General features: G+C 41.5%; 1 protein-coding gene across 1 annotated transcript; it reads right to left on the reverse strand.

The window, feature by feature from the left end:
• Positions 1-18: 18 nt before the first annotated feature.
• Positions 19-27,730, reverse strand: LOC116832468 (solute carrier family 22 member 2-like). Its single transcript, XM_032793210.2, has 11 exons — positions 27,314-27,730; positions 18,751-18,854; positions 16,454-16,608; positions 14,745-14,913; positions 11,080-11,194; positions 10,417-10,523; positions 10,023-10,237; positions 9,383-9,491; positions 7,161-7,273; positions 5,269-5,368; positions 19-355 (listed from the first exon to the last, which is right to left on the reverse strand). The coding sequence occupies exons 1-11, from the start codon at positions 27,728-27,730 to the stop codon at positions 289-291; spliced, it is 1,671 nt and encodes a 556-aa protein (XP_032649101.1). The 3' UTR covers positions 19-288.

The following is a 27,730-nucleotide window of genomic DNA, read 5'->3' on the forward strand; positions in this document are numbered from 1 at the left end:
ACCCCTGAGTGACATAAATGTTGCCAGTGTAAGTGGTAGTGAAGCCACGGTCTGTGTCCTGGACTGAGCTACAGCTAGTAGTAATGATCAGTGGTGGAAGGCAGATATGTGTCACAGATGCAGCTCTGAGAATGATACCCAGTGGTCTGTTGTCCTAAGGACGTGTAGCAAGTATTAGAGCAGAATAAAGAAATGATGACAGTAGATGGTTTATATCATATAAATGTTCTGTCCTTAGTCTATTAATGCACCGTCAAAAGCAGGCCCTGCGAGAAGCAGCTCTTTAACTTAATTTGGTGCAACTTCTGTTGTTAAAACATGCAGGTAAATCACTTCTTTTTTGTGCTTTCTTTGTCTGTGGAAACAAAACAGAAAAGGCAATTGGGAGGAATAAGGAAAAGAACAGGTGCTACCCCAAGGAACAAAAAGAATAACCAGCTAAAAAGATATGTATCTTCTACTCTGATTAAATTAAATGAAAAACTAGTTTGTGGTTGGCAAATTAAAAAAAAATGAATCTTTTAATATCTTTTCCAGACAGAAGAACTAACCTGCAAAGGAATCAGATTGCTCTAAGGCCCCATTGCATCCTGTATTTCATAGCAAAATACTGATCTGTTTTTATAAGAAACAACCAAGTGCTAGTCATTTAAAGGACTGTAAGTTTGTGCCAGGTTGTAAAGAATGTGTTCAAACTACCCAGCTATGCTAGTACATCTTTTTCCATGCTCTGCTGTGACTGCTTTGGAGTACCTATTGTTTGCAATTAAATATGGATTGGCGGAGAAAACTGTTTTAACAGTGATTTGTGATACAAGCCAACAAAATGCAGGAAATGCCAACTGTGGACTGACATGCAGCACAAATGCCAGAGTTATCAATAGTGTCTTGGCCTTTACTTTCTGGTTTTCCTCCATTTTGCTGGTGTTACCACCAAACTTTTGTTTATTTTAAGCAGTATTTTGTGTTTGAGAAAAATAATTCCCTAGGACGTTTTTATAGAGCATAGATTTTTATCTAGACTTTGTCTGAGCAAAAATATATGCAAGTAGAACAGATTTTTTGTTTTGTCTGCTATATGGCACAAAGTTTTTTAACAGGGTGATTTAACATTGGAACAAGCAGACAAAGGTTGTTGTGGAGTCTTCATCTCTTGAGGCCTTCAAGACTAGATGCCTTTTCTGGAAGATCTGCTTTAGCCAAACAGAAGTTACTGGGCTCAATAGAGAAGTAATTGGATGAAATTCCATGGCCTCTGATACACAGGGCCTCAGACTTGATGTTCTAATGGTGCTGTCTTGTCGTAAAATTTATGAAAAATAATCATGATAAAAAGTAGCTCCAGTTACTGAGAAACTGCTAGCTTTGTTTTCACATATATAGTGTGTGCGCTCTCTCTCTATGTACTGTGATACAGCATGGCCGGAGGGCAGCAGGAGAGGGTTAGAAGGGAGCCTTATTCCCTGTAAGGGGAAGAAAGTTTGCTATAGATTAACTAGAGCACCTGCAGTCACTCATGATAAAAACCCATGCTTCAATCAGACAGTGTGGGAGTAGGAGCAGAAAGGATTGGTGTTGGAGCAGAGAACAGTTTGGAGAAGTGCTGCAGTGGGCTAAGAAGTCCTAGACGCTAGGTAAGGGGCACCTGGCTTGTGCAGAGGGAGGGCAGGAAGCCCCCCACAAGCTGAAGGGCAAGAGAGGGAAGTAGCNATGTTTCGGTCCTCTCAAAAACCTAGTTTTATAAACCCAGGAAATTCAGAGTTAAGATTAAACCCAAAAGAAAGTCCAACATGTTCAGGTATAGAACTGCACAGTTGGGGCACTCAAAACAATCTTAACTCTGCTTCACAGTGACACCACAAAAGGGGGAAAAGAAAAAAAATCTAATGTGTCTTTTTTAAAAATTACATTTAATCTCAAACCACAAACAATATAATGCCCCAATCATAATCATAGGGGTTACTGGATGGCATCACTACAGAGAAAAGATATGGTGATTTAGACTCGCTCTTTATATATATATATATATATATATATATATATATATATATATATACACATACACACACACGTACGTACGTATATGAAGTTTAAAAGAGCATTCAGGTTGCAAAGTTAACCACTCAAAATTTAGGAAATGCCAGGCTTGAATTTGCCTGTGGAACCTTAATTTGGCCCCTTGTGCCTATGCATTATGAGATTCTTTAATTACATGATCACATACTAATTTGTTTAGAGATGTTGTTATCCTTTATGTGGACAATCTCTAGAAAGTGATGAGTATCACACTTTGCCAGTGGGTTTTACAGATATTTGCTGAGAGCGAAGGAATGGTGAGACTTGGGAATCTTGGGTTCCATTCCAGCCTCCGGAAGGCACAGACTTTTCTGCCAATTCCCCCCTCCCTCCCCATGTGATCCCTTCAGCCTTCTATGCTCTAGCCTGCCCCATGCCAGTCCTATGTTTCCCACCCTTGACTCCTTGCTCCAGTTCCATTCTCCTCACCTAGCTAATCTGACTTCACGTTCTTTAGGCTTCTCATCCAAGTTCCAGTCTGTGTGTCCAGTACATCCTAGTTTCACCTCTCCTGACCTGCCCCCCCCCTTGCCCAGCCAATCCCAGTCTCCTCACCCAACTTTTAAACCAATATGCCTCTCTACCCCATACTGGCTCCAATAGCCCTCCACATATTCCCCATCCACACTGACTCCCACTCCCTATTTCGCTACTCTTGGGCTCCTTGTCTAATCTCTTGTCCTTCCCCTGATTCCTTGTCCCAGTCTCTTTGCCCAGCCAGGTCCAGGTTTCCTCTGACTCCTCATCAGATCTCGCTCCTGACCACCTTCTCTTCAACCCTGCTGTTTCTCAGTCCCAGTCGCCCTGCCCAGCCAGTCTGTCTTCCACCCATTTACTGGCTCCCAGTCCCTCTAGACGCCGCTTCCAGCCTGTCTCCTTGCTCAGCCAGTCTCCCCTGCCAAGGTTCCTTGTCCTAATCTACAGCCCCTGCTTTTGTTCCATCTGAATCTGTTTTTATCTGGCTTTTCTCCCCTCTGCATTTGCATCAGACAGCACCTTGAGCAGTGGGTCACTGAGGGCACAGGAAAGTTAGGCTCCTTACTCTCAGTTCAGGTGCTTGGGCCTGGTGCAGCCCACAGCAGCTCAGAGCTGCAAGTGCAGGGAAAGTCCTGCTCGGCCCTAGGCTGGAGCATGCCCAGTGCAAACCGAATCTTTGGGGCATTTACTTGAGAGTCTCAAGAGAGCATGTGCAAACTGCAGTTCTTCAGACTTATAATTTGGCCAAATTTGGGTAGATTTGCCTAGGAATAGCACACGGTCTGTTTCTGACACAAAGGCCACTACCCAATTCCTTGCTCCAAAGCATGGGGATGATAGAACTTTTTAAAGAGAGGGCACAAGAATTTTTGATTGGGGCAAAATAATGTTTCCCCCTAGCTTCGTTCTTGGAAATGGCTGAATCATTTCTCCCCAAAGTTTAGCCTGAGGCATGGAAAATTAAAGTCTGCACTGTTAAAATTTGGCCAAGTTAAAAACAACTAAAACTAGAGTCTGGAAACCCTAATAATAGTCAGCCCTAACCATCCCAGATTCCTACTTCAGAGATATGCTGATGTTGCCATTTAATCATCATGGCACATGAATAGCTTCTTGGAGGGTCAAATTCAGAACGAGGGGACAGTGGTTTCTCCTTATTCTCTTCTCTTTCCCCATCAGCCACAGCCGTGCCTAAACTGAAGTGTATCACACCACATTCTCAGCTGATGTCAATAGAGCTGTGCCAGTTTACAGCAGCTGAGAAACTGGCCCGTTGGGTTTAAAAAGAGAGAGCGCGTGCACATGTGCTGAGTGAATACCACACTGTATTTATTTGCTCACATTGGCTTCAGCCCTGCTTGTTCTTTTTTTAATGGGAGCTGTCCATGAGCATTTGAGCAACTATTTTATTTGCACAAATTCATCTAAAACGTGGAAAACACATTGTAAACCTGCTCTACTACACTGATGACACATTTTAAGTTGATATCTATTGGTATTCTGACTGGAAAGGATATGTCAAGCAGTGTCTAAGCTATATCCAATATAATTAGGGACAGTTTTCCAAAAACTCCTTGCCTTGCATGAGGGCAATTAAATAAGCCAAACTAGAACCTGACTTTACCTTGCACAGCTATGACCTCAGCTTGAGGGTAGTTTCCCTGTCACTGAACAAAATGAGATGTAAACTCTGAACTCAGCCAATGTATCTTACAATAGCCTAGATTTTTTGTATCTGCCTTTGCGTCTTTTATGTAACTTTTTTTCCTATTGGTAGAAAAGGTGAATCGGCTGCCAAAACTCACTGCCAAGCTTCTTTCCTAGTACAAAGACCCTGCACTGAATTAAGCCATGGGTTCAAAAGTCACCTCTAGTTCTTTGCTGTTCCCTTTTATCCATGACAGCTGCTATTGCTGTCACAGTGAAGACTTCATTCCACATACCTACAGATGAAAGTTTGCTGCCTCTCAGTATGTAATGCACGGCCCTGTACTGAACAGCCAACATCAAGGTCACAGCTTTTCAAATTCCATGTAAAACAAACTTCCTTTCAGCTATATACTTGTGTACAGCTCAATTAGATCATGCAGTATAGCCGTGATACTGCTATCCAAAGGCCAGCTCACGACCTCTATTATTTGTTCTTGGATTCCTGGTAGGCCGGAAGTACGGTAGTGCTTTGCGACTGCACCAACAAAGATTCTGAAACTAACACGATGCTTGGTAGAGAGAAGGGGATGGCAATGCAAAATGATCTGAACCATAAATTAGACCATTGGGGAAAACAAAAACAGATGCCAGTATTTTGTAGTTGTGAAATACTGTATCATTGTGACTCCTGATGTGGGTTTGGTATGACATGTTACATTTAACACACAAACCAGCCAAACCACTACGAATTTACCGGCATACTTAGGAATAAGGATTCTACCCTCTTTACATTTTGTTAAAACAAGCCCAGGAATAGCAATGACATTTAGAGCCTGGATTAAATAAAATGGTGTAATTTAAAATCTGCTATCTTGCCACCCCAGTAGAAAACCTGTGCATAGTCTTTTCAGGTATCACACTGTGACTTTAGTTTTCTGCATTTCTGTGCCTGCAAAGTAGACCAACAACAGATCCTTCCAGGGATGTATAATAAAATGGGGTTCTGCGGGAGATTTTGTTAATAAGGTTTGACACAAACTTCTCTTAGGCTGCATGGTACTGTACCTGTGCATGTTTTCAGCATCTTCTATGGTCTCAGGCAAAGTTTTCCCTTTGGTCTCAGGTAGGAGCAGAACCAGTCCACCATCAATTAAACCAACCACAGCTTGGAACAAAGATCACGCAAAAGGGTTAAATGTGATACAAAATACATAGTGAGCATGACATGGTTTAATATTCATTTGCAGCAATGATTATGAATTTGAGGCAAAGCTGCCTCTGCTGAATGAATAAGTTGTTCCATTTTTTTCAGTAGGCTCTGCTTTTATTACTGAGGCCCTTCTGAGATGAAACGAGAGAGGCTGGGCCACTCTCTCAGATGTGGCTTAGCCCCTGCACCACTCAGAGGGCACAAAGGAGCTAGATTCTGGCTCCAACATGCCAACAGAGACTTCCCCTGGTGAAGCTCCTATGCCACTGGCTGCCTCTTCCCCACTTGTTGGCAGAGGATGTGAACTTGGAAAGGGAAGGGATGGCACTCTGCTACATCAGTCCTCCACTGGGGCCTGACCCCTTCGGGACCATATGCCTGTGGTGAAGGCCTAACCTAATTTAGCTGGTGTATCTAACATACTGCAATCATCTCAAACAAAATTCCAACAATGAGTCCACATGAAAGAACATTAAGTAATACAGGTCATTTCTAAGCCATGACATTTAATGAATCTTTCTGTCATGAGAACAACAGGGAAAAATATGGTGTATCTCCTAGTGCACAGTATTGTCTACTAGGAAAGTTCTCTTACAAAATTAGTGAATGAGGAGATTTCACTCCAACTCCATCCCTTTGCCTGGGCAATCTGTTCCCTCCGTCCCACAACCACGCATTCTAAATCCTTCAAACCATCCACTTTCTGTGACATATTGCAGAGTCTCATCTGTTGCTGCAGACACTATGTGTTAAATGTTCCATGAGCTGGATAAACCTCCGACGTTGTTGCTTGGGTACTAGGGAAATATAGTGTTTTCCATAGCTGTATCCAGGGGTTGGAGTCCTTTGGAGAATCATCACTGGCTTCTGTGGGGAGTAGGCTGTGGTGAACTGGCTGTTTCCCTCATCCAAGGACTCATGGAAGCAACTGGCCAGTATTCATGGACAGCCCAGTAAGCCAAGAGGTAAGGAAGCATGGTTGAATGGTTAGGATGCTAACCTGGGATGCGGGAGACCAAGTTTCAATTCCTTGCTCTGCCACAGACTTTCTACCTTGCATAAATCACTTGGGGAAGTGTCCCTTTCTGTCCACACTTCTAAAAGGATGTTGTTAAATTGGAGTGGGTTCTAAGAAGGGCTATGAGTGTGATTCAAGGTCTGGAAACATCTGTCCTCTGAGCTACACTGAATAAACTCAGCTCCTTTTAGTCTAATGGAAAAGGTTAAGAGATGACTCATTAGTTCATGGTCTCCAAGTACCTATATGGGGAAGAGATTTGTGATGGTAGTGTGCTCTTTATCAGTCAAAAGCATGCCATGATCCAGTGGATGGAAGCTGAAGCTAGAAAAATTCAGACTAGGAATAAGATTAAAAAAAAATTAGGTTGAGGGCAATTAACCATGGGAACAATTTACCTAGGACATGGTAAATACAGAAACAAGATGAGTGAGGTAATATTGTTTATTGGACAACTTCTGTGGGTGAGAGAGAAACTCTTGAGCTTACACAGAGTTGTCACTGTTTTGTAAAAGGTTGAACAGATTGTGCATCTGTAACTGAGTATACTTCTCAGACCTGAAGAAGAGCTCTGTGTAAGCGTGAAAGCTTGTCTCTTTCACCAACAGAAGTTGGTCCCATAAAAGATATTATCTCACCCACCTTGTCTCTTTAATATGATGGGACCAGTGTGACTACAACAACCTTGCATACAGTAAATACAGTCACTCTACAATACAGAACTCTTACCAAAAACTACAAGTGGCAGTTCATGCCAGATCTCTGCCAGTCTGTAGACAACGAATGGAGTTATGATCCCACCAATATCACACATGGAAGAACAGACAAGTACTCCCAGGTTCCTAGAAAATACATGTACATGAAATGTTCCCCCATTATTAATTTGTTTAAAAAGAATTCTGCAGCTATTCGCTTAAACATTTTTAGCAATGTATACAGAAAAATAGGCAAACCATTCCTGTTAACAATGCTAGGAGGGATGTGTCTAATCTGTTGCATATTGCAATGGAAATGTCCCCACTGGGCTATAATGAGAACAACAGTAGGTACTACAGAGATGTCCAGAAGAACCTAGGAATTGGTCTGTGCACTAGGCATTGGTCTGAAACATGGTCTTATTTAACATCTTCATTAATGATCTGGGAAGAGGGGATAAATATCTTGTTAATGAAATTCACAGAGAATATAAATTGGGAAAAAGGAACTCTAAAAAGTCCACTTCTGACTGGGCTAATAACCACCAAGAGTAATAGGAGGCATTTGATTAAAAAAAATGGGTGAAATGTCAGGCAAATCTTCCAGTGAGATGTACTAGAAAATGAAAGTGTTCCTTAGGTGGTGCAACGGAAGCCCCATCGTTTTGGAGATATAAATATAGACTGGATAAAGCACTACAAAAAGCACTATAAGGAATAATCCTGTATTGGTAAAGAGATGGACAAAAATGTCCTGTAGGTTTTCTTTCTTCATTGTATAATACCTTCATTTAGTCAGATTTTTTTATTTTTTGGGGAGGGAAGGGGAAAAGGATGAGGCCAGAGGAGGTATTTAAATGATTTGTAACATACGCTTCAGCAACCTGCCACGGTTAGTCTGTGGCTCTGTCGTCCATTGTCGTGTAAGCTGAGAGAGAAAGAGGCGAGAGCAGAGAACAGAGCCTGGGTCTCTTATGGCACCATGAAATGCCAGGTGCAGGTTATCTGGGCTGCTGTTCACATTGCTTGAAATTTGTTTTTGGGTGTATTTTGTAAATACAAAAGCACTTTGTTCAGGCACTACATGGCTAACAGCTTCCCCTACTGTATCAACAGTCTCCAGCCAGCCTCCACTTGCAATCCCCAGGCCCCAATCACTTTCTCCTGGCTTGCTTCCACTAGATCTCTCTTGCTGCAGCTTTTTCATTCTTCATTGTCTCCTTTTTCATCAGCTTCTGGGGGAAGTCTTTCAGCATCATCACAGCTACAAGCCTGAATCAGTCTTAAAATCAGCCAGCACCAAGTGTGTTTCACTGTCCCCAGGGCCGGCTCCAGGCACCAGCTGTGCAAGCTTGTGCTTGGGGAGGCAGAGTCTAGGGGGCGGCACGGCTGCCTTTTTCTTTTTTTTTTGTTTGCTGCTCTGGCTGCCCTGTAGGGGGCAGCGGCGTGGAGGAGGGGAGCGCCCTGCAGCAAACTGGGCAGGGCAGCCTGTGTCCTTCCCTCCCCACCGACCGGAGCGGAGCCCTCCCGGCAGGCGGCGTGGTGGTCGAGGCCGCGTGCCGAGCGCCCCACTGAAGCGCTGGCCGCCACCCTTCTCTCTCTCCCCACTTCCTTCCTCTCCCCCCCATTAGACCAGGCGCACACTCTGCAGCACAAGGAGTCCCCTGGCTCTGGTCACCCTGTAGGGATTTTTTGTTTTATTTTTCCCCTGCTTTGCCGGTCGCGCCATTGTTTCTCCCCTTGCCCCTCCCACTTACCTGCTCCAACCCCGCCATTTTTGTGTTGTTCCCCCTCCCCACCTGCTTTGCCGCACCAGCCGTGCCTTTTTTCCCCCTGCTTTGCTGATCCAGTGGCCTCACCCCCCGCTTTTTTTTTTTTGCTTGGGGCAGCAAAAAAGCCAGAGCCGGCCCTGACTGTCCCTGGCCGAGATGCTAAATATCCATCTATAGAGTGATTATTGTCAAATCCAGGCCTGTGCTTTGTGGTATCTGAAACAACTTTTGCAGTGAATGTTCTGCATCAAGTTCTGCTCCATTGGGCCATGCAATGTATTTGGATAGGTTAAAGGTGGCCCACTGTGCTGTTTAATTTTTTATTAAACTTCTGTCATTTGATAGACAGGCTGTTGTGTTTTTTCTAATGTGCAGTGTGTGGCTCTGACATGTTTCTGTGATCCCCTTGAATCAGTAAATAGAGACACCCTGCACTCTTACCCATTATGTTTTATAATGGATTAACAGAAGACGGTGCACCCACCTGAGAAATGTTGGGTACAATTCTGCATTCACTAGGCAAACCATTTCATAGCACATGGTAATTCCCATTCTGCCTAAGCAAGCTGCAGTAATTTTTAACCAATAGATATCTGGAAGGAAGTCACATGTTACAGTTACAAAGGTGGCTGGTTTCTTCTGATCATGTCATAAGAGTGTGAAAGATTGCATTTAGTAAATACCATACAGCACAAGAATCCCACGCGGGAGCTATGAATGGGTTCTCCTTTCACCCCATATCAGTTTGCAATACTAATACTTCAGAGTTTTTTAAGCATTTTAGATTTGTCAGTGTGCTGTACAGTCATGAAGTAACTGACCCCCACAACACTCCTGGATGGTAGGGTAAGCACTGATCTCTTCATGCCATTTGGGAAATTTAGCCCATTATGTGGCCCCTTTTTTTAGCACTTGCATTGTAAAAAGCTCTTAGAGAGGGGGGAAATGATTGGTAATTTTTATCTTCACCAATGCTTGTGGGAAAATACCTATAATTTGTTCCCATTGAATTGCAACACTGATGTGGACTATAATAGCAAAAGTGGTCTTTTCAGTTCTCCAGAACACTCACGCTCTCTCAGGGGTGACGGTGACACAGACTAACAAAAGCTTGAGTAACTCACCATCTGAGATGAAAGCTGTAATAAGGCAAGCAGCCCCTGCCACCAGATTTGCTGCAGCCCAGGGATAGCGACGGCCAATGCGATCAATTGTGAGTATGAGTATGAGGGCGGCTGGAAATTCAACCAGTGCTGAATAGAAGAAATCCAGATAAATGTTCCCACCAGCAATCCCCATGTGCATGATGAGCCCCTGATACAGAACAGAGCTTGTGAACCTAGGCAGAGAGCAGAGCCCAATTCAAGCCAAGTATGGAAAGGAATAGATTATTCAAAGAATTAAGAATCACTGCCAGTCAAGGGCCATTTGGGGAAAACGGAGCTGAAGTAACTATGTGGGGGATGATGGAGGGGTGGTCTAATGCTTTGAAATGAAAACCATGTTACCCTCCCTTACCAAGTGTACATCAAAATGAGTGTATGTTTCCTTATCTGAGGTGTTCTGACCAAGTCTAGAAATGAAGGGCTCAGCTTTTCCGCATCTTCCTCTTCAGGGTTGAGACTCTAGGAAAGAACGAGAGGGACATTAAGGAAGAGGTTAGGGGGTGAGAGTCTGGGGAGTCTGGCCTTGTTTATTTTCATTGGATCAACATAAGCATCATTTCTGGAATTTTTCATTTACCAATTAAGAGTTGTCTGTAAAGTTATCAAAAACTGAGGGGAAGTGTGGATGCTTAAACAGCCCACCCTTTCCCCCAGCTGTCTGTCTGTCTACCAAAGCCACCTCATTAAATGAAGCAACATTTCTTTTTAAAAACAATAAATGAATAAAAGATACTTTGGAATTTTCAGTCAGATGTGATCTGGTTGGTTGAATACTGCCTGATACTTCATAAGAGGAAGAACTCATTTTGGCTATTGGAATATTTATAGGAGTCTCCATTCATATGAGTGTGTTTTAATATCCAAGGCTTTCACAGAAGAAAATCACTCAACCCCACTTTGCAGATTTGCAGCACTTTGGCTTGTCAGTTTGCTCCCTGTTCTGGATTCAGAGCAATCTTAAATGTATAGCATTGTTTGCTTGTAATTACACAGCCAGGAAAAAATACATGATCACCTGTAAAGAGGGAGGCACCTTTTTCCCATTTCCCTTGGCAATATGGTTAATAATTTTCATGGCTTTGTCATTTTTCTGTTGAGCTATCAGCCACCTTGGTGACTCCGGCAGACACCTGCAACACAAGCAACCAAGCACAGGTATGTGGAAACAAAATATATGTCACTGTAACACTGTGTATTCAAACTAAAATGAGTTTCTGTTGATAGGACATTAAGGGGTACAGGACACCCATAACTCCAGCTGAAGCCATGGGGGGGTGAGGATACTTAGCTTCTCTCAGGTTCATCATTTCATCATTTCCAAGGCCACAAGAGATCATTGTGATCATCTACTCTGTCCTCGTGTATAACACAAGCCAGAGAACTCCCCCAAAATAATTCTGAGAGGTTATCTTTTAGAAAAATGTTCAATCTTGATTTAAAAATTGCTAGTGATGGAGAATCCCCCCACAACCCTTGGTAAATTGTTCCTGTGATTAATTATCTCACTGTTTAAAAAAAAATTGCATTTCTTTTCCAGTCTGAGTTTGTCTAGTTTTAACTTCCTGCCATTGGATCTGTGTAGATTGAAGAGCCTATTGTTAAATATTTGTTCCCCACATAGGTACTTATAAACTATGCTAGTCACTCTTTAACAAAGAGAAGGCTAAGCTAAACAGAGACACTCAAGAAGCTCAATCAGTATAAAGCAGGTTTTCTAAACCTTTCCCATGGCTCTTCTCTGAACCATCTCCAATTTATCAACATTCTTGCAGATTGTGGACATCAGAACTAGACACAGATTCCGTCAGTGGTCAGGCCAGTGCCAAATATGGAGGTAAAATAAACTTTCTATTCTTACTTGAGAGTCTTCTGTTTATGATGACATCATTTGGCTTTTAGGAAAAAAACCCAGTTTGCTATATTTTGAAACAATGTAAAAAAAATTCTGTCCATAAAATATGAGAAGGGGTTGACATTTTTCTAGAATGTGAAATTGTGATGAAACTTTTTGCTGAAATTCTGACAAGATGTTTGCAGATTTGTTGTCTTTATTGTTTGCCATTCTAAACCAATAGAATCATAAAAATGTTAGGCTGGAAGGGACCTCGGCAGGTCATCTAATGAAACCCTAAACTGAGACAGGACCAAATATACCTACTCCATCCCAGACAGGTGTATGTCTAATCTGTTCTTAAAAACCTCCAGTGATGAGGATTCAACAACCTCCCTTGGAAGTCTATTCCAGTGCTTAACTACTCTTATAGTTAGAAAGTTTTTCCTAAATCTGACCTAAATCTCCCTTGCTGCAGATTAAACCCATGACTTCTTGCCCTACCTTCAGTGGACATGGACAACAACTGATCATCGTCCTACTTATATTTAAGAACTGGTTGGACAAACACATGTCAGGGATGGTCTAGGTCAGGGGTTCTCAAACTGGGGGTCGGGACCCCTCAGGGGGCCGTGAGGTTATTACATAGAGGGGTCATGAGCTGTCAACCGCCACCCCAAATCCCGCTTTTCCTCCAGCATTGATAATGGTGTTTAAAAACATTTTTATATGTTTTTAATTTATAAGGGGGCGTCGCACTCAGAGGTTTGCTATGTGAAAGGGGTCCCCAGTACAAAAGTTTGAGAGCCGCTGCTCTAGGTTTACTTGATCCTACGCCAGCAAAAGGGGCTGGACTTGATGACCTCTAGAGATCCCTTCCAGCCCTACATTTCTATGATTCGCTTTGAAGGAAGCTATCAGATTACCCGCCCCTGTCACTCTTCTTTTCTCAAGACTATATATGACCAGTTTTTCAGTCTTTTCTCATAGGTTAGGTTTTCTAAACCTTTTCTCATTTATGTAGCTCTACTCTGTGCTTTCCTGAGTTTATCCACATCTTTCCTAAAGTTTGGCCCCAAACTGGACACAGTACTCCACTGAGGCCTCACCAGTGCTGCACAGAGTGGGACAATGACCTCTCGTGTCTTATATATGACACTCCTGTTAATAACTCCCCCAAATTGTATTTGCCTTTTTCTCATCTGCATCACATTGTTGACATATATTCAATTTATGATCCACTATAACCTCCAGAGCCTTTTCAGCACTACTACTGCATAACCAGGGATTCCCCGTTTTGTAGTTGTGCATTTGATTTTCCCCTCCTGAGTGAAGTACTTTGCACTTGTCTTTACTGAATTTCATCTTGTTGATTTCAGACAAATTCTCCAATTTATTAAGGTTGTCTCCAGTTCTTACCCTGTCCTTCAAATTGATAGCACCCCTCCTCCACCCGCTTGATGTCCTCTTCCAATTTTATAAGTATACTTTCCACTCCATTATCCAAGTTGTTAATTAAAATATTGAATAGTACTAATAAATATGCTCTTAAACTAAATGAGTAACTTTTTAAACGTTACAAATCACCGTCCTCATCTTTCCCACTGCTTAAAGACACCCATGTTTCAAATGTTAAATCTCACAGCTAGAGATGGGTCTAGAGAGAGCCCCTGGAACTCTGTGCATGGGGTAATAGTGGGTGGTGGGGAGTTCAAGCTCAGATGTACTATTGAATTTTGCAGCTGGCCCCTCGCTCTCTAATGGATCAAACTGAAGCCTCCAGATTCGAAAAAAACCAAGTCTGGAAGGAGTGGGATGACATGCAAAATTCAGACCTGGATTAGAATCCCAACCCCATCTCTAAATAAGGCTAGAACAGTGACCTAGTGGCTAATGTTTTATTATTGCCATTCTGGGGCTGAATGTACAGAGGAGGTGCTGGAGATGCAGCACCCTTGCTATGGATGATAGAATGGAATAGAGAGTCTTACATTGTTAGGTAACAACCTCTTCACTCATTAACAACACTGAGTGCTAGATTGACCATAACATTGCATTCAAGATATGGTAGATTTTTTGTGTGGAATATTCTAAAATTTCAGGTTAGCTGTCTAATCAAGTGCAAAGTAGAGCTAATGGAAAAATGGAATTTCCATCCCCTGGGAACCTCCAATGTCTCAACATTTCTTTTCATCATGAATCAGGAAGAAAAGTCAAAATATCAAAACTTTTTGCAGAACAAGTTCCAAAAAAATTAAATTCAGAAAAGTCGAGACTTTCTGTTTTGGATCAGGTTGACATTAGTGTGCATGTCTGCTTCAGACACTGGGATGCCTTATGTGAGTTGTTCTGGGTCCTTAATGCCCCCATTATCTCCTATAGGCCATGCACCCTGGTTGAACTACATCTGCTATGATGCAAGGTGGTCTTTTCCTGTGATTGAGTCTTATGGGACTCCCATGACATACTGCAATGGCTCAGTAGCAGAGAAAGACTGCCATGCACCAAGGGAGATATAGTCCAGTTGGAGGACCAGGGCATGAGAGGCCTTCAACTACAAATCTCATGAATCAGTGCAGTGGCTTTGGTAGACACACAAGTTAATGTTGACCTGACATGAAACAGAAGGTTTCATTTAGGTTTTTCTAATGGGAAGTTCTGCAGAAATCAATCCTTTCCTGTGGAAAATTTCAATCCTGGTGAAACGCCATTTTTAATGGTAAAATGTTGCAGCTGAAACCTTTTGACTAGCCCTAACAGTAAACTAACATTGTCAAAAGGAGCTCAAACTGTAAACTAAAATCTCCATTTTGTATTTTTGTTCTTAGGTGAAATATAAATTTGTTTACCAGTAATAGAGCAAGAAGAAGAAATTTGGCAGAGTAACAGTGAGCTGCAGCCATCTCCAGTGAGGAATCATATAAGCAATAGCAGAGAGTACGAGGAGTCCAACAGTAAAGGCTACTTGGTAAACAATTCCTACTGTTCTTCTATAGCTTAAGCCAACAAATTCTGTGACTAAAAAGATAACACAAATCAAGGTAGAAAATAATCAGTGATAAATCAGTTTAGACATCAGAGAACCTAGATCCCCTAATTTAAAACCATTAAAAATTTTATAGATTCTAGAATTTATGATCTTGTAAAATTTCTGGCCGATCTAGAAGCTTTTAAACTGAGTTCTCTTCAGTGATGTAGAGTAACTATGTAAAAATCAAATTCTACAAATTCGTCATGTTTCATGAACAGAAATACATAGACTTTTTGAAAAGTTTGGATGTTACTAAACCACAGTAAATTTCTAACAGTGATTTTGGTATCTAAATATTTATTTTTTTAAATGAATACCGCTAAGTGGAAAATGGCAGTAGATCTGGTGGGGAGAGGACAGGAAAGGAGGTAGAGAACTTATAACTGACGTTTCTTGAGAATGTTGTGTATGTAGTTTAATAAAGTATAAAACATTGTTGATATACGTTTATGTGGACTTCCATTAGAAGCTGTTCAGTATCATTACTGTGTGCATATTTAATTTTTAGATTTCTTTTTTCAGAAAGGGCTTAGTGGTATGTTCTCATTTTGAGATTACATATGAAAGAAGAGTATTGTGTCAGAGTTAAGGGCGTTGAGTTGTGATGAAATATGCATTTCTTTGTACTTGGTGTACTTCATTGAAGTGAAGGGCAGTTTTGCCATTGACATCAGTAGGGCCAGGATTTCACCCATTAACATATTATGTGGACAGGGGATGTGTTTACCTATTTGTTTCATGCATTTAAGTGCTTTGATTTTCTAAATGTAAAAAGGAAGTCTAATATTGTCATGCGGTAACCTTACCTTGTCTGGAAGCAAGATTTTTTTTTGTAAGGTCTCAAGTCATGGAACCACAAAAAGTCTGGGGAACAAAAACTTCAATTTGGATATGACATTACTCACTACCTTTCGAGGCCAGCCCCACTCACTCTGTATGCTATGTGTTCACTGCAGCTGGGAGCGTGCCTCGCAGCCCGAGTAGACAGACGTGCTTGAGCTAGCGTGCTAAAAATAGTAGTGTGGACATTATGACATGGCCAGTGACACAGACGAGGCACCTAAATAGAAGCCCACCCAACCCCTTCAGTCCATACTATGGTGACTAGCCCTGGATCTTCCTGGGCTCACCCCTGGCTGTAGGCATACCCTTAAAATGTAACCTGCCTTTGACAGCATATCCAATTAATCCATGTCCCTATATGGGTGTTTATTTGAACATACGCTTGTTAATGTGGGAAGGCACAGTATTTTCCCAAACTGTCTTCTTCCAATGTGTAACTTCTCAAAGACTTGGATATAAAAACCCTGATATTGTCTCATTTGAAAAGAAAATGTGATTTTGACATAAATCTTGGTTTTGAGTGTAGAATGCAGTTTTTCAGTGAATGAAATGAGCTTCATTTTTCAGTGTTACCCAGTGAGCTGCTAATTCCTTACATTCAGCTGCATTGGAACAAATCTGTTCAGCCCTACTTCTACACCCGGGGCTTTATTCACCCCAGGTGGTAATTGCAATCTGTCTTACTCAGTATGTAGCCTGTTAACCAGCCCCCCTTGCTGACCAGTCCTTGTATGAAACGATAGATCAGCATCCACGTGTAGCTTGGTGCAAAGGCCATGAGAACTCCAGAAATAGAATTGACAAGGATTGTAATTAACAGGCATAATTTACGACCAAACCTGCAGAGAAACAAATGTATCTGTGATCATGACATGCATTACATTGTGCAAAACATAACTGAAGAGCAAATTTTCACGTGGCTGAGTCATGCTGGTTGCAAAGCAATACTTTTTGAATTCATTCTATTGAAAGATCTGTTTTCTTCTCCCAAGTTTTGTTCAGAGCAGTTTCTCATGTACATACAGTTTAACCTTGTATTGTAACACCTGTAGTCCTCCTCTAAAGAGAGAATTGCTGATAGAACCATCCATTCATTTTGCTAGGGAAAGAATACTGAGAAATGCTTCTGGCCTGTTTCTGTAGCACCCACAGCATTTTGGTTAATTTCCCACTCACTTTATAGGGTACCCCCTCCTGTGCCCATATATGTGCATAATAATCGAGAGGGGAGAAAGCCAAGCCACTGCTGTGCATTTTTAGATATTCTCAAAGTCCAAGTTGTGTGACGCATAGCGGACAGCAGCTGTAGTTCCCTGGGTTGCACAGAAGAAGCAAGAATTTTGCAGAAGTGATGGCTCTTTTCTGGGGTACATGTTGACTTGGGGATTTTAAAAGGAGGAAAGTACGTGCTGCAATCATTGTTTAACTCTGCTGCCTTCACAGCTGGTCTCAGCTGGGTGAGAAAATGCCAAGCAGCCAGATGTGACATCCTAATCCTGGGGCTGCTTTGTCTGCTGGGGCCAGGTTCTGTTCTAGTTTACACTGGCTGGCTATGGCCTTCAATGGTCCAGCTGTCAATTGGCATAGCCAGAGCACAGAATGCTCCGTCCATGCTTCCCCTTGCCCACAACTTGCCCTCAACACTGAGAGCTGCAGCCAGGGGAGTTTCACAGAGGAGCCAGCTATTCCAGCACTATGCCTGCTGGGGATTCCCAGGAGGCATAGAGTCTCTGTCCTTATATCTCCTTTACTTACATGATTTTCCCCCTGCTTTTAATGAAGACAGGAATTGCTTTGTGATTCCCTCCACCAAGATTTTCCATTTACAGTGATCGTGGAGAGTTCTTACAAACTCCTTTCACCTATGTGTTTGCACATTTTCTTACCACGAACACTTACTGACCTGGTTAATGTGCTCTGGAAACATCCTGTGGTGGCTGTCTGACTTGCGCTACATTGATCTGTAGTTCTTCTTCTATGCTACAGTGGTTTCTCCATTGACCTATGCAGTGACCCTAATTTTTGCCTCATTCCAGTCATCCTTCTCCAGCTATAGTGCTCAGAAATTTCATATTGGATCTGCAGTTGTCTCTCCATTGGTGGTATAGTGGCTCCACTGATATTCAAAAGCAAATGTTTCCAAAAGAAACAGGCTTATTACAATGCTGGAAAGACATTTTGGTTTGGTTTAATGGAGAACTATTTATTTAGTTATTTGATTTATAAAAATGCACCACCAGTCAAAACTCTGCATCCCAGTACAATAAATGTACACTAACAAAAACAGCAGAGTGACAAATGACAGCCAAAGTAAATTTCTTCTTTCCGCTCAATAACATCAGCAGCTCAAGTCACTCAGATGCCCCCTTCCATCATATCCCACTTAAACAGGCCATTTTAAATTATGTCCTAAGGGTCAGCCAAGAGGGCTTTGCAAAGCCAACAGAAAATTCCAGACTCAAAGTCCATCTCCTAAGAATGCCCTAGGGGCCTTCAGCAGTTCCAGATCTAAACTGCAGGGGCAAATTAGCTATAGCTGATCTCAAACATTGCATAAGAGGGGAGGTGGTCTTTATGGTAGCCAGGGTACAAAACACATAAGACTTTACAGTCAAAATGAGCACCTTGGATTTTACCCAGAAACCAGCTGAGTCTATGAATAGGTCTAATATTCTCCTTTGAACTAACACCTCTAAGAAGTCTTATTTTGCACTAACCAAAGCTTCTAAATGGCAGGTGCAGTGATCCACCTGCTCTTCCGCTCCTGGCTTCTGGGATATGACATTTTTACAGAGCCACTGATCAGAACCATATATTTTAGGAAATAAGATATTTCAGCCACCAGGAACTACTCCATTCTAAGTGACTGAGTGATCTTTTGAATTAGTTTTTCAGTGCGTACATTTACCCCTTCAATCATATGTGATGCTTAAAAATATGAATGTTAAATACCCAAAGTGAATGTTTCATCCCTCACATACCTGTCTGCAATGTAGCCAATGCTTATGGAGCCAATAAAAAATCCAGTGTTCACACAAGACTGAAAGAGATCCAGCTTCCAGGAGTCCTCACAAACCAGGTTAAACTGCAGAGGCACATCAGTGTTAGAACAGGGAGAACAGACACTCCACAACATTAGACATGGCCCAGCCGTTTTGAGATATGATGAAACACACACAGAAAATTTTCCAGAAATGAAATGACCTAATTCTTTTGACCATCATAGCTGAAATACATTTTGCCCAATTTGACTCAATTTCCAGAAAAATACTACCCTAGTTAAGGGTGAGGGTCCAAGCAGGGACACGCGCATACTGGAGATGAATGCATGGCTGTGCAGACAGTGTCAACAGGAGGGCTTGGCATCCTGCACCCTTGGGAGACTGTTCCAGGAAGGAGATGTACTGGGGAGAGACAGACTCCACCTCACTAAGAAGAGGAAGAGCATCTTTGCAAACTGTCTCACCAACCTAGTGAGGAGAGCTTTAACCTAGGTTCAAAGGGGAGAGATGACAAAGGCCTACAGGTAAGTATAAAAAAAGTGACCTTAACAGAGGGTTAGCGGTTTTGGAGGACAAAGTTAATATTGGGTGGTAAGAGTAATAAGAGAGAAATCAGTGGAGAAAATCTGCTCAACATCTTAGATATCTATACACAAATGCAAGGAACATGGGGAATACATAGGACGAAGTGGAAATATTAGTACATTAGCTAAATAATGACAACTGGCATCACAGAGGCTTGGTGGGATAAACCTTGTGACTGGAATATTGGTCTTGTAGAGTGATATAGCTTGTTCTGGAAGTTCTGGCAGGAAAAAAGGGAGAAACTGTTGCATTATACAATAAGAATATATACACTTGCTCTGAGGTCCAGAAGGAGGTGAGAGCCAGACCAGTTGAAAATCTCTGGGTAGGGATAAAAAGAGAAAAAATAGGGGTGATGTCATGGTAAGAGTCTACTAGAGATCATTGAATCAGGAAAAGGAGGTGGATAAGGCATTTCTAGAACAAACAGAAAAATTCAAACCAGAAGATCTGGTAGTAATCGGGGACTTTAACTACGCAGATATCTGTTGGAAAAGTAATCTTGCAAAATGCAAAATTTCTAATAAGTTCTTGAAATGTATTGGGGACAACATTCTGTTTCAGAAAGCTGATGATGTAACCAGTGGGACAGCCATTTTAAATTTGATTCTGACTAACTGGGAGGAATTGGTGGAAATCTGAAGGTGGAAGGTGACTGTGAAATTATAGATTTCAGGATTCTAAGAAAGGAAGGAGTGAGAGAAGAAGAGTCTAACAAACTCAGAAAACTGGTAGGTAAGGTCCCATGGAAAGAAAATCTAAGGGATAAAGTCATTCAGGAGAGCTGGCAGTTTCTCAAGGAGACAATATCAAAGGCACAACTTCAGTGTGATCTATTCTGATGCAAAGGAAAGATTGGAATAACAGTAAGAGGCTAATATGGCTTCCACAAGAGCTCTTTAGTGACCTGAAAATCAAAAAGGAATCTTACAAAAAGTGGAAACGGATGAATTTCTAAGGAGAAATACAAAAGAACAGCACAAATGTGTTGGGACAAAGTCAGAAAAGGCTAAAGCAAAAAATGAGTTAAGTCTAGCAAGGGACATAAAAGGCAATAAGAAAGGTTCTTTAAATATACTATGAGTAAGACAAAGACAAAAGACAGCGTAGATCTACTTAGTGGGAAAGGAGAGCTAATAACTGATGACATCAAGAAAAGTGAGGGGTTCAATGCCTATTTTACTTCAGTCTTCACTAAAAAAAAGGCTAATGGTGACCAGATCCTCAGCACAATTAATATTAATTATGTGAGGAAGGAGTGCAAGCCAAAATAGGGAAAGAACAGATTAAAGAGTATTTAGATAAGTTAGATATATTCAAGTCAGCAGGGCCTAATGGAAATTCATCCTAGGGTACTTCCAGAACTGGCTGAAGCAATGTCAGAACCGTTGGCAATTTTCTTTGAGAACTCCAGGAGGATGGAGAAGGACAAACATTGTATCTATCTTCAAAAAAGGGAACAAAGGGGACCTGGGGAATTATTGACCAGTGTCATAAACAGATAGTTAAGGGTTAATGCCTCTTTTACCTGTAAAGGGTTAAGAAGTTCACCTAGCCTAGCTGACACCTGACCAGAGGAACCAATGGGGGAACAAGATGTTTCAAAAAGAAGCAGCAAAGTTTTTCCTTTGTTAGTTTTCAGTTTCAGCCGGAGTGAAAAAGATCAAGGAACCAGCCTTTATCAGAGTAGTAAGTTTTAGAAGGGATAAATAGGTTTATGTTTATTTTCTTTGTAACTTGTCTTGGTACCATTAAGGGAATTATCAAAATTGGGTATTTGGGTATTTTTTTGTGTAACTAAATTTGTGCCCAGGGGAACCTCACCTGTGTCTTGAATCTGTTGTCTGTGAGAGTAGCTGGTATGCTAATCTCTCCCAGAGGATTTTCTTTTACCTTTCTTTTCTTTAATTAGAAGCTTTTTTCTTAATACCTGATTGATTTTTTCCTTGTTTTTAGATCCAAGGGGATTGGATCTAGACTCACCAGGAACTGGTGGGAGAAAGGAGAGGGGATGGTTAAATTCTCCTTGTGTTAAGATCCAAGGGGTTGGATCGGTGTTCACCAGGAACTTGGTGAAAAAGTCTCTCAAGGCTACCCTGGAAGGGGAAGGTTTTGAGAGGAAAGGGCGTGTTCCAGACGGAGGATCTGGATGGTGGCAGCGATACCAGATCTAAGCTGGTAATTAAGCTTAGAAGTGTCCATACAAGTCCCCACATCTGTACCCTAAAGTTCAGAGTGGAGAAGGAACCTTGACAACCAGTCATCCAAATTTCGGTACCTGGAAAGATACCAGAACAATTATCAAACAATCAATTTGTAAGCATTGAGAGGATAATAGGTTTATAAGGAATAGTCAGAATGGGTTTATTAAGAACAAATCATGTCAAAACAACCTAATTTCTTTCCTTGATAGAGTTACTGGCTTAGTGGATGGGGGGAAGCAGTACATGTGCTGTATCTTGATTCTAGTAAGGCTTTTGACAGCCCCACATGACATTCCATATGCAAACTAGGGAAATGTGGTCTAGATGGAATTATGGTAAGGTCAGTGCACAACTGGTTGAAAGACCATATTTAAAGAATAGTTGTCAATGGTTTGCTGTCAAACTGGGAAGGAGTATCTAGTTGGGTCCAGCATAGGGAGTCAGTCCTGGGTCATGTGCTATTCAATATTTTCATTAATGACTTAGATAATGGAAACGTACACTTATAAAATTTGCAGATGACATCAAGTTGGGAAGGGTATCAAGTACTTTGGAGGACAGGTTTAGAATTCAAAACAACCTTGACAAATTATAGAATTGATCAGAAATCAACAAGATGAAATTCAATAAAGAAAATGCAATGTGCTTCACTTATGAAGGAAAACTCGAGTGCACAAGTACAAAATAAGGAATAACTGGCTAGGGGGTAATACTGCAGAAAAGGATCTGTGGGTTATAATGGATCACAAATTGAATGAGTCAACAATGTGAAAAAGGCTAATATGTTTTGGGGGTGTATTAAGAGGAGTGTTTCATGTGAGACTCCAGAGGTAATTGTCCCTGCTCTACTTGGCACTGGTGAGGCCTCAGCTGGAGTCCTGTGTCCAGTTCTCGGTGCCACCCTTTAGGAAAGATGTGGATAAATTAGAGGGAGTCCAGAGGAGAGCTACACAAATGATAAAAGGTTTAGAAAACCTGACCTAAGGGGAAAAGGTTAAAGAAATTGATCATGTTTAGTTTTGAGAAAAGAAAACAGAGGCAGAAGGACATAAGTCTTCAAATTTGTTACTGGCAGTTATAAAGAAGACAGTCTCAATTGTTCTCTGAATCCACTGAAGGTAGGACAGGAAGTAATAGGCTTAATCTGTAGCAAGGGAGATTTAGGTTAGATATTAGGAAAAACTTTCTAACTATACAGGTAGTTAAGCTCTGGAATAGGCTTTCAAAGGAGATTGTGGCATTCCTATCATTGTAGATTTTTAAGAACAGATTAGACAAACATTTCTCAGGGGTGGTCTAGGTTCACTTGGTCTTGCCTTACCACACTGGGCTGGACTTGATGACTTCTCAAGGTTCCTTCCAGCCCTAAATTTCTGTGATTTCTATTATATCTCTCAATATCACATAATTACTTCCCAGGGTGAGGGTGTAGGGGGAAAGAAGAGGGAATCTTAAAAAAATTAATCTGCCTGTAATTTTGGATAAATTTGGAAAAATGCTTGAATCTTTATCAGTTTATCTTGCCAAACCCCTAGACTTTGTGGTTTGTTCACTGCAATTTATCTAGCAACTGAAACTGTGTGATGCTGCAGAGGTGTTACTCGGATTCATTCTTGTCTATTTGTAGTGACTCTGCGTGGAGGAAGTGTCCATCAGTTCTGGCTTGAAGTTAGGTATTTATGGCTTTGATTTAGGAGTACATTACATTTTCTGGCTGCAGCCATATAATCTGTGGTATCACCTGGATGCCTTTCATTGGTTTTAGATTGGCTTATAGGGCTAGGCAGCACCATGGGGGTTTGCACGGCTGCTGGATGCTAGGAGGGTTGCCCAATGCAGCTTTCAGCAGCAGGTAAAGATATTTTCAAACTCTGAGCTCCTGAACTGAGCTTTAACCCAGCAGCTGTGAAGAGAGTAATGTCTGTGGGGGCATCCATGGGCCACTGGCTATGGGTTCATATTTGCTGCTTAATAGAGTCTTTAGGTGTGATACAATGGGGCCTGCCAGAGCGAAGCAGAGCAACCTGCTCTCCAGCTTCTAATTAGCACTGGCACAAAGCCCAGCAGCAGAGTTTACTTCACTTCTATTCACAGCAAACATGTACTCTGTACTTCGCTGTGACTCACTGAGCAACAGAAACATAGGGTATGTCTACACAGCCCACAGCATCCCACACCTGGCCAGCGGGACTCATGCTAGTGCCCCAAAAATAGCTGTGTGTAGATAGAGCTTTTAAGTTGTGGCCAAGACTGGTCTCCCATCAGTGGTCTCTCTGGAAAGCATTTAATGTTGAATACTGAATGTTTAATACTGTATTACAGGCACAATTTTACTCTCATTGAAGTCAATGGCAAAACAGAAAAAGGACCAGGTATTAGGTGGGGGATGTCCTTATTTTCTGCTCCCTACCCTTAGAACACTTAGTCCATATAATTTTCTTGCCCACGTCTAACCTTTTCTTAAGTTCCTAGGCTCTTTGCCTTAATAACATCCTATGACCATGAGTTCCACAGATTCCCCTTTATCCAATGTTTAACTCATTTCCTTTTATTTCTATGTGTTGGTGTTTATTTCAATAGTATTTTCTCATATTCTCATTTAAAAGAAGGCGAAAAGGATTCACTAAGCCTTCTTACCATTTCCCCATTGCTTTATAGAATCCATCACATCTGCTTTTTCTCATCTTCCATCCAAATTAAATCATTGCAATCTCTTTAGCCTCTCCCCCTGTGATATACACCCTCCCCCCATGCTCAGAATCATTTCTCTGGATCTTTGCCTCTTTCAAGGCAGGATTACCTAAAGGGAACACAGCATCAATGCAGATCAAGCTGGCATTATAATAGTGTGCGGACTATTGTTAGTCTCCTTCTTTATACTACTTGCTGTCTGATTGGCTTTCTGGAGTTCACAGCACAAATTCAACTCTCAGCATAAACCTTCAACGTATTTGTCTACATTAATAGTGACAATATCAAGCTCTTATGTAACATTTTTCATCATTAGATCTTGAAATGCTTTACACAGGAGATAAAGTATATCCTCCATCTTACAGCTGGGGAAACTGATGCACTGTGAGGGGAAAGTGACTTGTCCACTGACACATGACAGGCCAGTGGCTGAGCTGGGAATAGAACCCAGTTCTACTGTTCCCAGTCCAGTGTTCTACCCACTGGGCAATACTGCCTTCTACTACACTAATGCCTACATCATATTGTAGAGCAATTTCAACTAATCACAATCCAGCACTGTGTATAAACAGGGCTAACATGACACAATCAAGTTAAAATAATATTTAAACAAAATTCCTTTTTTATGTTGCTAATACCTCACAAAGCATTTAAAAATATTCTCTTTACTTTTCAACACTCATGCTATTGGTTTATTTTTGCATTTCTCTCCATCGGTTTCACTTTTATTTCTAGGAATATTGACTATGTAACAATTACAACTGTGTGTGTACTTGGGGGAACGCCCACCAGACAGTAAGCAATTAGCCTGGATGGGTCATTAAGAAGGACAATAGTATCTTCAAAGTTCTAATCTTCCACCCTCCTGAGAAGCTTCCTGGGATGCTGCTTTGACACTACACGGTCATGTGATCAAGTCACCTGGTACACCTTGAGTTGGTATTTTTCCATTGGAAGGGGATGGGATAGGAAACAAAAGATTCCTGCCATATGTAAAACATATTTAAGGCTGGGGAGTGGGGTAATCAGGGCTCTTCTTCACTGCTTCCCCGCTCAAGAAGGAAGACCGCTGAAAACACCTGAGGAAACAAAGGAACTAAACTGGGGGAGACGGGGTCTGAGTCCAGGCAAGAAAGGACAGCCTGTAAAAGGAATCCCAGAAGATTTAAGCTGCAAGCAGCGCAGTTTACCATCAAGAAACTCTGTAACCTGCTTGAAACAACATATAGAGTGAGAAATTATTATTTGTGGCCAGTATTCCTTAGTGTATTAAGCTTAGTTGGGTGTTTTGTTTTATTTGCTCAATAATCTGCTTTGATCTGTTTGCTATTCCTTATAAACACTTACAATTTACCCTGGTGTAGTTAATAAACTTGTTTCTTGTTTATTCAAAACTCAGTTTATGTAATTTATAACTGGGGGGGGCAGGGGTGGGCAAAAGCTGTGCATATCTTCCTCCACATTGAGGGAGGGGGTGATTTTCATGAGCTTAATTCTATATAGATCTCTGTACAGTGCAGGCCATATAATTTTGGGTTTACACTCCAGAGGATGTATCCACAGGAGCACTGGGCACTCCCCTAGCTGGGTCTCCCACAGAGAGCTAGTCACAGACTCTGTGAGATTCTACAGCTAGGTGTCTCCCTACCTGTGTGTGTGCTGAAAGGGGGCTTGAGAGCCTGACACAGGAGCACAAAGTGTGTGTGGGGGACCCAGGCTAGTGGGACAGGTGGGCTCAATGGGACCCCAGCACATCAGGTGGCATTCTGGAAAGGGGAGTCCAAACTGTCACAGACAGCATCAAATGCAAGGAAACCCCTTCACCAACCATGAACATTCCATGCCTCTCTCTGGATACTGCTAAACCATCTTTTCCAGTGATTACTTTTATCTCTGGTTTGTAGAATCTTCTGAAGAACATTTTTGTTGCCTTTGGAATATACTAGATTGCAGCAAATAGACAGTACGATAGGTTAAAAATTTTTCCTGGAGGAAGATACCCCTGGGTTCACCTTAAAAGGCCTTCACAGCTCCTTCCCCCTTACAACTTGCTCAGTTTGGAAACTGCTCAGCACACATGGTCACTTACAGGCTGGATTCTCATCTTGAAGAATGGAGCAGGGGAGGCATCTATGTTAACTAGAGCCAGTTAAATTACCAATTGCAAATTAGTTATGTGACAAATGTAGACTTTTTCTCTGTTTGCGGATCTTTTTTACCTTGTCCCCATTATCTATTACTGTATTTGATATATGTAAATATTTTCCAATTTGACCAAATTTCCAATTTTTTCTTCATTGTGTCTTTGATGTTGTTTATTTTTCATGTGCAAGATCAGTCAGCTAGGTCATGTGTAAAGCCCTTCATTTTCAGCTTTTATTTTGTTTAAAATGTCCTGGGAATTTATTAGTATTGGAAAAAATGGGTGAAAATTGGTGCAAAAAACTAGCTTTGCAGTTTTCTGAGTAAATATTGTGGTTAAATATCACTTTCCCCCTGTTTATTTAAAAAAAACTTTAAAAACCCATTTTGTTCTGAAATGTAGTCTGACACAGCTTTTTGTTTTCATCTATTTTAGCATGAAAAGCAGTTCACTAACTTGTATTTGCTTTAAATGCTACTAACTTTTCACACTATCTGTAAAGCAGGCCCGTGTGTGGATGACTGAAACATTTAAACAAGAGAATAGCAAATGATGAAATGTGTATAATCATTTGTATGGAAATTAATGAAACTTTCAGGATTTGTGAACATTTTTATGAATAAACTTCCAGTCTTCTGACTATTCCTGAAAAACTAGTAACATGACCCTGCAAATAATAGCACAGTGTACTTACTATTTTTCCCCACAAATATGTTCATAGATCACTTTTTGTACTCTTCAACCAGATCTAGTGTTAGCATTGTTACTAGGAATTATACTCAGTCTATGTACATGCTGAGGTGAGACTATTAGCTGGCATACGTGTTTCCTCCTTCAGAAAATTACTATTTGGGATTTTTTCAGTTTGCAAATACCGGGGTAACCATGGGCCGTTGCTCCTTGTTTAAGTTTGTCTTACCTCAGTCACAATGGATGATCCTGAAGAATCATAAACCCAGCCACCTTGACAGGGGGTGAGCAGGATATTGCTCCTGTTGCCATAACTGGTGAAGTTTTCTAAGGGGTTTGTGCAGCTGAGGCCAGTTGTGTTCCAGTCCGCGTCATATCTCCTGCACTGACTAGAGAAAGACTCCCCATGTCTTCCCTGCTCTGGAACAGTGTAATTCAGCTCCTCTTCTAGACTCCAGCCACATCGGCTGCTCAACTCAGCAACTCCAGGACTGAGACAGCGGTGTTCAGGCGTGAACCCCAGGAAGACGACACCCACGTAAATAGGGGTGAAGGAGGCAGACAGCAGGCATAAGACAAAGAAGGCTCGCTTCTGGAACAAGTCAAATTCCCCAATATGCTCTAGAATGTCATCCAAGGTTGGCAT

This window comes from Chelonoidis abingdonii, chromosome 3 (assembly GCF_003597395.2).
Source record: "Chelonoidis abingdonii isolate Lonesome George chromosome 3, CheloAbing_2.0, whole genome shotgun sequence".
Lineage (NCBI taxonomy): Eukaryota > Metazoa > Chordata > Testudines > Testudinidae > Chelonoidis > Chelonoidis abingdonii.

What these genes read in the sequence shown, in the direction of transcription:
- LOC116832468 (XM_032793210.2), bottom strand. Translation starts at nt 27,730, where the DNA reads ATGCCAACCTTGGATGACATTCTAGAGCATATTGGGGAATTTGACTTG. An exon ending in GTTAACAGGCTACATACTGA is followed by an intron (nt 14,914 to 16,453) that starts GTAAGACAGATT and finishes TTATCTTTTTAG; the next exon opens with TCACAGAATTTGTTGGCTTA. An exon ending in AGGTGCCTCCCTCTTTACAG is followed by an intron (nt 10,524 to 11,079) that starts GTGATCATGTAT and finishes GTTCTTTCCTAG; the next exon opens with AGTCTCAACCCTGAAGAGGA.